At 55.2% G+C, this 10959-nt stretch overlaps 1 protein-coding gene across 4 annotated transcripts; it reads right to left on the reverse strand.

Annotated features, from left to right (window-relative positions):
• Positions 1 to 74: 74 nt before the first annotated feature.
• KYAT1 (kynurenine aminotransferase 1) lies at positions 75 to 9598 on the reverse strand. Of its 4 annotated transcripts, none has more exons than XM_084493920.1 (14): positions 9460 to 9598; positions 7799 to 7920; positions 5466 to 5524; positions 4401 to 4551; positions 3976 to 4125; positions 3801 to 3887; positions 3558 to 3686; positions 3180 to 3300; positions 2692 to 2768; positions 2487 to 2576; positions 2210 to 2396; positions 1920 to 1996; positions 1470 to 1556; positions 75 to 1074 (listed from the first exon to the last, which is right to left on the reverse strand). In XM_084493920.1, exons 2-14 carry the CDS (start codon positions 7880 to 7882, stop codon positions 1006 to 1008), a joined length of 1368 nt encoding a protein of 455 aa, XP_084350046.1. In that variant the 5' UTR covers positions 7883 to 7920; positions 9460 to 9598; the 3' UTR covers positions 75 to 1005. The 4 variants fall into 4 exon arrangements, with proteins under 4 accessions (XP_084350046.1, XP_084350047.1, XP_084350049.1 ...); XM_084493921.1 differs by lacking the exon at positions 9460 to 9598 and adding an exon at positions 8001 to 8106; XM_084493923.1 differs by lacking the exon at positions 2692 to 2768 and having other exon boundaries at positions 2487 to 2540; positions 3190 to 3300.
• Positions 9599 to 10959: the final 1361 nt, after the last annotated feature.

The following is a 10959-nucleotide window of genomic DNA, read 5'->3' on the forward strand; positions in this document are numbered from 1 at the left end:
TGCGAGAGCAGCACCCTCAGCTCTCCAGGAGATCTGCGTCAGCCCCATAACCATTAGAGACATTTACTCTTTGGTAATTGCAGTAATTCAACTTTAATAATTTAACCACTACTACTATTTATCCCGCATTCTGTTGCGCGTAACTCTTGCACGATTGAGGACTCTACTTTACATCCTTATCCAGCCTGAAATCAAGAACGACACTAGAATTACCTGCCCGAATGCTGCTCGTGTTGCCCCACCAGCCAGGCAGCAGCCCTGCCCTACCTCCCTGGCCACCACCTGCTCTTGTCAAAGGCTGGGGTTTGGTTTTGCAGCCTGGGGGTGCCACCAAGCCCCGACCAAATCCTAAGGGCAGCGTGGGGGTGCGCGGGGAAGGCTTAGCAATAGTCCAGGGCAGAGGGTTCCTGAACCTGTGGTCGCCTTCCCCAGAGATGCACAGAAAAGCCAAAGGAATTACTGCTAATTACGGGAAACACCTCGCTGCGTGTGCAATTTTCAGGGCCCTGGGAAACAACCTGCTGATGGGCAGCGATGCTGCAGTCATGTGGGGAATGTGGGTGCTGGTGGAAACGTCGTCCTGAGCCCTGCAGTACACGAGTGGGGATGTGGAGCAAGACGAGGCACCCTGACCCCAGCACGGCCCTGAAGGTAGGTCCTGAAGGACCTTTTCAGAATGTGGTGGTGGAGCCGTCCTTACCTCGTGTTTTGCTGGATGCATCCCAGAACTGATTAGCAAAGTCTTTAAAGAGGAGAAGTAATACTGAACGCGGAGCCACACCAGAAGGCTCGCTTCTTGCAAGAAACAGTGCATTCATTGCACAGTGACAGAAAAGCCCCTTAAACCATGGGCCTGGCAAACCTCTTACCCGTTTGACAAAAAAAAAAATGTGGTTGAAGGCACAAAAATAAGGATGTAGCAAAGTTTGTAGCCAAGCAAAGGAAGAAGAAGAGCGATCGTGGTGGGTGATGACCAAGGAGAGTCTGGTTCCCTCCCCAGGGCCTTCAGGGAGTCGTTTTCTCCAGTTTCCATTTTTGCAATATGTCATCTGCTGCCTTCAGTGTGGCTTCCTCCTAAACAAACCCCCGAGGTTTGGTTCGTGGCTTCCAGCCATGTTCCCCTTCCCCTCACCGGGCTGTTTTCACAATAAAATCCCGTTCTCGTTCTGTGTTTGGTGTGACACAGGCACAGCCCAATCTGGGGCAGGCAGTGTGCCCTGAGCAGCTGAACGTGCACCCAGGGGACCCCCTGCCCTGACCAAGAAAGGTGGGACCCCAATGGGGCAGCACCAGCACCTCCTGCCCCGACTTCGCTTGTGTGTCTGCAGAAGGGGCTCGGGCTGGCTGGACCCAGCTGCGGTGCCGTGCTTGGGCTCTAGTGCCCGAGGCTCTGCGTGTTTCTCCTTGGCATTCGTCTCATCACGCAGCCCTGATTATTACCCCCAACCTCACCTCGCCACAGGGCTCACCTTAGCGAAGCAGAACCGGATGAAAGAGTTGTAGTTGTTCTTGTGGGGCCCGCAGTAGAAAGCAGAGAGAGGGATGGCCGCGAGTCCCTGGGGAGGGAAAGGCGTGGAGCTGAGGTTAGCGCCTTGGGGCCATGTCCCAGCATAGACGAAGCTGTCACCTACTGCTCACAAGTCCCCTTGGTGCTCTGCTTGCCCTGCTTGAGGCCAGCTGCTGACAGACACCCCAAATATGCCCCAGCCCTGGGCTGCTGGACCCATGCACGTCCTCAGGAGAGCCCCAGCCCTGCTTGGTGCTACCATGGACTTAAGCAATGCCCTGGCGTCTTCCACCCTAAAAACGGGTCTGGAGAGGGACATTGCCCACTGGTGGTGTTGCCACCACTGCTGGCTCTGCAGGGAGGGCACAAACACGCCGTGGTAAACGTGCTGCAAAGGGGCAGGTGCATTTACCTTGTTCTTCACCATCCACTTTGCAAATCTGGAGTCGTAGGGCTCGTCAGAGTTGGGGACATCAGGGACATCAGATTCTGCAGGAGGAGCAGTGCAGAGGCTGTGGCCGGGTGGGTGCCTCAGCCAAGCCCCAAATCCCTGGCCTCTGGGAGCTCAGCTGGGCAATGCAGTGCAGTCCCTCCCCTCGTTGGATGTTGTTTGTGCAGGTTCCTGTCCCCGCTGGTGGGACCAGACTGAACTGATCCCCAAACTCAGCCCTGCTTGAGCAACACGGCCGCTGCACAACTCACTGAACTCGGAGATGTCCGCCACCAAGAAGTAGGTGCCCTCGGGGACGATGGGTTTCATCCCCACAGCGACCAGGCTCTGGACCAGCTGGTCTCGCTTCTGCTGCATCTCCTTGGGCATCTGGACAAAGTAGCTGTCTGGCTTCCCGTAGTGCTCAAACTCCCTCTGGAAACCCTGAGCCACGACTTCCTGCGAGGGGAAGAGGATCCAGAGCCTGGTGGGAAGACGGTCAAAGCTGGTTTGGGGGATTGCAGGGCTGGTGGCAGGGAGCTGCCTTACCTGTGCGGCCGTGGCGCAGTGGTACACCGAGTTCTGGTGCACGGTGCGAATGTGCTGCAGCAGCCGGTTGGGGCCCACGGTCCAGCCCACCTGTGGCCAGGAGAGGAGGAGGAGGATGCTAAATCTTTGGTACCTCCTCGTGTTCGGCTTTATTGCGAAGGGATAGGGATGGGGAGACAAAGAGGGGTTGCGTGGGGGTGCTCACCTTCCACCCGGTGACACTGAAGGTTTTCCCAGCGCTCCCGATGCTCACCGTGCGGTCCCACATCCCTCGCAAGCTGGCTGGCAATGAAACGAGAGAGAAACACTGATGGCAGAGCTCAGCACGCTCCCTGCAACGGGGTAACTGCATGTTACTGCAACAGGAAGAACAGGCCTCTGAAATCATGTTGAAATGGATGTCCCAAAACTAGGGACACACAGAAAATGGTAGTTTTACACCGAATGGGCAAAAATCCAGTTTCCCTGGAGCCAGAGGGTTCTTTGCTCCAGATCTCACGCTGTGAAACCAGCTCTGTTTCCTCCAGCTGGTTCTGGAAGTCAGGGCTCCAGTTTAAGACCTGGTGTGGAGGCTGAGTTTGAAGTGCAGCAAGATGTGCGTGCCAGGGGTCCCCCATTAAATCCCCAGGTGCTTCCCCAGGAGATGCTGTAGCTGGAGAAGACGCCCAGGCTCAGCCAAGCCCTCCTCCATACCGATGCGGACGTGCTCCTTCCCGTCATAGACCAGCCACTCGTACACTTCGTCGCTGATGCACAGGACGTCGTGCTTCACGCACAGGTCTGCGATGAGCTCCAGCTCCTCTCGGCTGAACACCTGCAGCAGGGCAGGGAGCAGAGCTGAGACACAGCAGGTACATTTCTGAGCCCTGCTGCACACCCTTGGCTGCACCATCTCCTGGGCCAGGACAGGACAAAAGCACTGCTGGCACATGAGATTGGGCTTCAAAACGCCAGCAGAGCACACCTGCGTGCCAGGAAGGTGGAGTTGGTGCCACACCACAGCCATGTCTGGGCCAGCTGTAGCACCCCAGCTGCTCTCGGGGCTGCCCACAGCGAGGCCAGAGGCGTTACCTTGCCCAGAGGGTTGTTGGGTGAGTTCAGGACGATGGCTTTTGTCCGTTCACTGAATTTTGAAGCCAGTTCAGCAGGGTCCAGCTTCCAGTCCGCACTAGACATCAATTTTCCATCTTTTGGAGCTTTCTAGAGAGAACAGAGGGGAACCTCAGCCTGCTTTGCTGCCTCTGCGCTTTGCTTAGAGTTCACCGTGCTACAAATCCTCTTCCCTCCTCGACGGCTCCGCTCTGGCCCACTCACCGGTCTCAGCGGGATGAACACGGGTGTCCCACCAGCCATTTTCACCATTGGCTCATAGCAGTCGAAGAAGGGCTCAATAATTATCACCTGGAAGAGAGGGGCATGGCAGCAGCCTCCGGGCCCTGCTCAGACCTACCTGAGGGCTGCGCAGAGCCATGGAAGGGTCCTGGGTTACCTCATCGCCTTCATCAACGAAAGCCTGGAAGCAGCAGAAGAGGGCCTGGTACGCCCCTACAGTCACCATCACGTTGGTCATAGGATCCAGGTCTCGTCCAAGCAGCTTCCCAAAAAGCTGGGCTAGGATCTTCACCAGAGGCGGGTGGCCCTGTGGGGCGAGAGGAGTGGGTGAGAACTGGGTGGTGGAAGCCTCCCAAACCAGGGATGAGGCCTTCGGATGGCTCTGGGCAGCCAAGTGCCCTGTGTTGGGTTTCCCTGTCGCGATGGCTCTGTCTCACATATGTGGGTGCCTCGTGCTACGGGGTTTTGGCCTGTGCGCCCACATGAGGTGTGCATTGCTCGGGGTGCCTGAGCTTGTTCAAGCCCTGGTCCATGTGGGGCAGGGCTCGGGGGTAGCGCCTAGCAGAGGGGCTGTCTACGTACGAAGGCACGGGTGTACTGGTGCAGCATGTGCTTCTCCCCGCTGAAGGCTCTGGTGAACTCTTCCTTCAAAAAGTCCGGTGGGGGGAAGTCGGGGAAGCCCTGGCCCAGGTTCACCGTGGAGTAGGTGGCAGCCAGTTTTACAAATTCCACCCTGGAGAGAGGGAAGGGAAGAGAAGGACAAGCGTGACAGAGGGTCTGGCACCGGCTCTGCTTGCTGGCATCCCTTTGGCAGGGAGCGAGGTGGGTGGGCAGCACCGGCTGGGGTAAAAGCTCCCACAGCAGGGCTGGTTTCTGCCCCATCCTCACTGCTTGCACCAGGCACAGGGCGTTTCAGACCAGTTTCAATTAAAACCGAGCCAGGCACTATTGCACTGGGAAGGGTTTTAGCTTTTTTTGAAGGACACGGCAGTTGTGCTGCCTGGATGCCCACTTCTGGTCAGACCCAACCGAGCAGGAGAGGTCATGGAGGCTTTCAAGCTGAGGCCAGTTCTAGAAAAATTAGCAACCAGGCACCGTGAAGGCCTCTGCGGGGGGTAAGACAGCCTGAACTCAGTGCTCATTGCACCCTTATGGCTTATTATGGCTTATTGGCACTTTGTAGCTCGAAGCTAGGCACAGCAGGGCAAAACTCATTTAACACCTGTATTAAAGCACGCAGCGTTCCCAATGCCACAGCTCCTGGCAGGCTGGGAGCAGAGCTAGCAGCACCCCTTCGCCTGCCTCCCTGCTGCCAGTGCCCGAGGCTGGGCTTGAAGCTGATGCTGAGCTGGAGAAAGCGCGCTGCGACCGCTCGGCTCAGGTCTGGGTGCTGCTGCCGACCGCCTTCCCTCGGGACAGCGAGGAGCTGATGCTGCAAAGCACGAGCAGCAGGTATGCAGCTGAACTGGTGTAAAGCCTCACGGGACAAAATTCCCCTGGTGTGTTTCCTGAACAAATGCAAAGCAGCCGAGCGAGGTGCTGCTCCACGCCGTGCAACCGCAGCGGTTTCTGTCTGATGTTAGGCTGCCCAAAACCACATATACCCGCGGGGTAAACCAGGGGCTGCCCAGTAGCAGCTTAACTCACCAGATATTCTTATCGATTCCCTCCAGCCTCCGAGCTTGCACTGGCCTTGACATTTTTGCCTGTGAAGAGAAAGTGAGCTTGGAGCTCGTGGCAGAGGGGGTGTCCTGCTGCAGGAGGGGTGCCCCCAGCAGAAGGTGTGCGCTCCTGCGAGGCTTCACCACCTCTGCTGACCGACCCCAGGGCAGCAATGCTGGCACAGCGGCTTCTGGGAGAAGATTCACACATCTAATGAGAGCTCAGACTGACGAGAGCTGGCAGAGGATGTTTCATTTCCGAGTTTCAGAAAGAAAACAGCTGAACGACTGGGGTGTGGGTACCTCACCGGGGCACCAGCAATGCCTTGGACCTTGTTTGCAGTTGGAGTAAGTCGTGGGTCAAATGAGCTCAGCCAGGCTCTAACAGCCAGGCCAATAACCCCAGGACCCAGACTTTTGCTTTTCCATAGCCTCTCTTTTCAGAAGGACCTCTGAAAAGGCCACAAAACATCCCCTTTTTCTAAAAGAACAAACATTTTTATTCCACACCGCCCTGAGGAGCGGCAGAAATGGTGTTTGCTCCTTTGGCCTGCTGGAGCCCGTGGCTGCCCTAGATCCTAAACTAAATGCCGGTAAATTCTGCACCTAAAATTCACACCAAAACCAGGCAGCAGCTGAGTGCAGGCAGGAAGGGAGCACAGCACACACACGGCAGTCTGGCACATGGAGACACCGAGGGACTGCTTGCCTGACCAGTGCCTACGTCCACGTGCATCGTGGCTGGGGGGGTTGGAAGAGGGGCAGCAGGGAGGACACCAAGCAAAATCCTCCTTCCCGTTTGGTGAGCATGGCAGGAGAAATGTGGAGGATGTGCTTGCTGGGGAATTTATCGTGAGGATGATGAAAAGCAACAGAGGCAGAATTTAGTAACAGCAGTGCAGGAGAAAAGGCAACCAGACAGCGAGGGGACTGGAGATGGGACACAAAGGATGCTCAACGCGCCAAGAAAAGCCCCTGTGAGGATGGAGGAGGGCATCTGTGAAGCAATGAGCCAAGAAAACGACCATCCCCACAGCGAGCAAAACACAATCAGGGATGAGGAGAACACACGCAAGCAGTTGAGGTGTGAGGTGTGGAGGAGCTGGGATGTACGGGGAAAGGGTCTGCGCTCTGTTGTGCCGGGATGGTGGGGTTACGGTGCCCCCCCACCGGTAACTCCCCACTTACCTGCTTGCCGCTGCCCTTCCCACGAGGCTGTACCAGCGTTTGAGTACTGCCCCAACACTGATTTGTGTCTCTGGATTTTTTTTTTTATGCGGCTTCAGCCCTCGCTAGGGATTTTTGCAAATAAATTACAAGGAATCCTGAGTTTCAGAGGGCAGCGGGTGGACTCTGCGCTCCCCTGCGGTGCTGGGCAGGCGGCCAAGGGTGAGCAGGAGTCACTGCCTCCCCGGCTGTAGGGGAGCCCCACACATCTCCCCCAGCCCCCTTCTTTGCCTTTTCTGCACAGGTCCATGTGCATTACAGTCAGCAAGACCCGAGGCTTGAGCTGATTGTGGTGGGAGTAGGATTTGTGGCTTGGGAAGTAAAAGCTAGCTGGAGGTTAAACATTAACAGCTCCAGCACTGTCCCCTCATGTTGTTGCTGGCCACAGCTCAGAGAATGTAACAGCTCTGAAAGGTGGCTCAGTGGGAGCAGGGTGCTATAAGCCTAGAAATTCCCGATTCTGAGGAAGGGCCCTGCTTGCTCCAACCCTTTCAGAAGTGGCAATGACATCCTTTCTTCTCTTGACTTCCCTCTGTCCCATCCCCAGCCTGTGTGACGCTGCCATGGTTGGCTGCCCACTGGGCTGGAGAGCAACGTGGGCTCAGGGCCACGTAGCCCCCAAATCCATGTCAGCCTGTTCTGCTCCCAAACCCAATGCTGTTCCTCCAGGCACAATCTGCCCAGCAGACAACTTGGCAGCCACGACCGTGCTCTGCACTCTACCACTGACTCCTCACCGCACGTCAGTCCCTTGTTCTACAAGTTTCTACCTCCAGGAGGATGCTGATAATTCGTGCTCCAAGTATTTTGCAACCCAAGAGGCTTTAGCAGAAGACACCTTCTGATGAGGCAATCCCACAAACAATGAGCTTTCCTCTGTGTAAAGAGTATTCTCTTGCTTGTGTGAGACGTTCCCTTTAACCAGGCTACCTGGAAATAATTGGGTTGCAGCGGACATTGCATCAGGGTGACTTTTCCTGACGTGCCCTATCTGCTGCCGCTGCCAAGGCTCGTTCCCCAGCTCCACACCACTGTGGCCTGAGCCAGGGAGCAGGCTGCGGGCCAGAAGCAGTCATGCTGGGCATTCAATACCTCGCTGGAGCAGGAGCTATATCCAGCGCCGCAATTCCTCTCCAGCAAGAAGTGACGCAGAGATGGTCCTGCTCTCCTGAGCATGCCACGGCTCCTGCTGGCTCACGCTCGTGGGCACGGACCTGTATTTCCCCCAGACACAAAGCAGAGGGATGAGAAAATCGCTCCGTAGCTGCAGGCACGAAGCAAATGTTTCTTTTACCTGGGGACACACTGCAGGTCCAGGCCCAAAGCTGTGGTTACTTCCCTCTGGATAGGAAAAGGCAGCCCAGACACTTTGTGTGTTGTCACTGCAATGTCAAACAGGGCTGGGGCTGCACTTTGTGCCTATGACACGCATGAAAGCAGGATCACAAGGGCAACACCTGCAGCTTCTGCCTCCTCTCCCCCCAGTTGCACACTACCACTGCTTTCCTCTGCACTGGGGGAGCAGTAGAGACACCAGCGAGAGGGCATCCTCTGGAATCGGGTGTCATTCATCACCTTCCCACCTGCTTTTTCCCTCATGTCTCCTGCTTCTGCCCTTTCTCCCCTTCACCTTCCTCGCTGATGTGGCTGTGGTTTGGCTTCACGGCTCGGGCACCCTGCCTCTCAGGGCTGGCAAGGGAAACAAGGGGCCTCAGGGGTTAATGTGCTTATGGATTTTGGTGTTTAGGTTTCCTTTAAGGCCCCAAACAAATTAATTGCTGTGCCTGATGCAGACTGTTCCTTCACCTCAGGTCCCCTCAACTGTTCTGCAGCACTGCCAAAGCACATGGTATTTAAGCTAAAATAAATTGCTTTGTTAGATACTTTAGATAAAAGGGGTGAGTCTGGAAGGTGCAAGCGCCTTTATTTTCATCAGCTACAGATTAATTTACTGCAACTTTTACTGGAAAAAAAAAAAAAAAAACACACCAAAAAACAGGTTTGAAGCTGGGCAGCCCATGGGTAGGTTCCCAGCACTGCTAGATGCACTCCCCATCCTTACGCGCAGGCTGAGTCCCCTCTGCTTGCATTTTGTGTTATTTCTAAAAAGCAAAAAGCAGCAGCCAGCCAGTTTTACGTCTCTTTGCCCAGGTGGGAAAAAAAACACAGTATGATTTATGGAAAATAGGGCATAATATTTCTCACTGGCTTACACCAAACTGTGGAGCGTGCCTAAGAGGTTTGCACAGGACTCCTGCTAGAGGAGCTAGAGGGAGTGCTGGGCTCGGGGCACTGCCACCTTTGGGAGCACTGGGGCTAGGGCAGGGGGCTCTGCCTCGCCTCCCCAGCCCTGGGCAATGTTTTGCAGTGGGGTCAGCCACCGGAGAGTCAAAAAGCCTGGGAAAGGCTCAGGGAGCTTCTCCCCTGGCTGAGTTTTGAGGCCGTGCCGTACCTACGCTCCCTGCAAGGCGCAGGGCAGGCGGGACGGAGCACTCAGGATCTTGGAGGAGGCAACCGAAAGGTCACCGCAGGGATCGGTCGGTCACTCACCGGCGATCTCCTCCGTCCCAGTGCTGCCCCAGTGGCCAGCCTGGACGCTCGTGGGTGCACCCGAAGGGCTCTGGGGAATGAGGGTCCCCCTGCACCCACCGCACCACAGGAGCGTGGGTGCATGCAGCAGCCAGCGAGCGCACACGCGTTGGCACGGGGCAGCCCCTCAGCAGGGGTGGCAGTGGGGGGTAAATCCGACTTACGTCAAGCTGGGCCACACTGCATTACGCTGCAAAAGTCCGGCACGACCACCCAGGCTGCCCTCACACACATGCCGGTCTCCCCATGTACCAAAACGCTTCATCTGCAGCAGGACTTCCTGGGAGGAGTCTCGAGAGCTGCAGGAAGGCAGGAATTGAGCTACAACACTCGGGTGGAGAAGATGGTACCGGGGAAAAGGATCTCTCCGGTCACTCTGAAGTACCAGGAAGGAGAGGGCTTTGGGGGACCGGTGCCTTTCTTGCAGTGGCTCAGAGCCAGAGGTGCCAGAGGATCGTGGCCACCTGGGAAAATAACGCAGCCTGTTGTTCAGATGGAGCCTTGTACCTATAACAGGGTAATTAGTGTGGCAGGGCTCTAATTACTTTGGCACGGCAGTGGCAGTGAGTTTCTCTTTGAGTGCAGGTCTCAGTCATTTTGAAAAAAATAATTTTTATGTCAGTTGGGCACTTTGAAAAATTTCAGACTGCAGGCTTCATGTTGTTACAGAGAACAGTTTAAAGATACAGAAAGTGAAGGCATCTTCATTATGTTTATCAGGGGATAATGACCAAGTGTCCATGGTATAACCTAAAGTAGGACCCTGTAGTATCATCCTACTCCTGGGCTGCGGATGGCCAGGGGGACAGAGAGCAGCCTCAGAGGGGGATTTCGGCAGGTATGCAGGAACTGAACTCTCCACCAGGTGTGTGAGAGGTGACAATTGCTCAAGTGAGGCGTAGAGAGCAAATTATCTTCTCTCGGCTTCCCTTTTCCTTTTGTGACAGGGTATTACATGCCCTGATGAATCAGGTCGTGTAGCTTTCCTGAGTAATGACTGTCTCTCTGTCTCTCTCAGTAGGAAAAAGTGAGGCACAGGGAAGGAAGCGGCTGACGTCCGCTGTGCAAAGGTTCCCAACTCCTGACACGACATCCCGCCGCCAGGCCCACAGCATCACTGCCATGACTAAGCGGGAGGGAATTTCTGTGCAGGCAGATGCAAACTCTTTGTTTGCTAAACTTCTGTTTAACGCAAACACTGAAACAAACAACTGGAAAGAAAGCTTTTGTTTGCTCCTGTAAGGATTTCACAACACATCCTGAGACAATTTTACAGCTCAATCCCTCCTGCTGCCCTAATCTGGGGTTGTTTGACCCTGAGTTGAGCTCACTAGACATGCTAAACCAGCAGAAAGCCATTCTGGTAGAAAAAAATGGGCAGTTTTCTGTCAGGTTCGTGAGCTGAATAGGCCCAGGGCAGGGTGTGAGCGTTAAAGACACAGCTATGAAGTGGAGACCTGGGCAGGGCCCAGAGCAGAAGGGAATGGGGGAAAGAGGACATGGGCAGGAGTATGAACTCTCATCCTCTTTGACAGGATTTGGCCTTTATACTGGCTCAACTGTAACGTGTGACTTCACCTTAATTTCCTCTTGAAATAAAGAAGAAAGCATATTTTGATTTAAGTACATCTAAACATAAGCAATCCTTCTTAATGCCATATTTT

Source organism: Aythya ferina (assembly GCF_964211825.1).
Source record: "Aythya ferina genome assembly, chromosome: 20".
NCBI classification, from domain to species: Eukaryota; Metazoa; Chordata; class Aves; order Anseriformes; family Anatidae; genus Aythya; species Aythya ferina.

Excerpts from the sequence above, each read along its gene's own strand:
- KYAT1 (XM_084493920.1), bottom strand. The coding sequence starts at position 7,882 with ATGCTCAGGAGAGCAGGACCATCTCTGCGTCACTTCTTGCTGGAGAGG. Across the intron at positions 4,552-5,465 it reads GGAATCGATAAGAATATCTG|GGTGGAATTTGTAAAACTGG; the intron begins GTGAGTTAAGCT and ends CCCTCTCTCCAG. Across the intron at positions 1,075-1,469 it reads TCCGGTTCTGCTTCGCTAAG|GAGGAAGCCACACTGAAGGC; the intron begins GTGAGCCCTGTG and ends GGGTTTGTTTAG.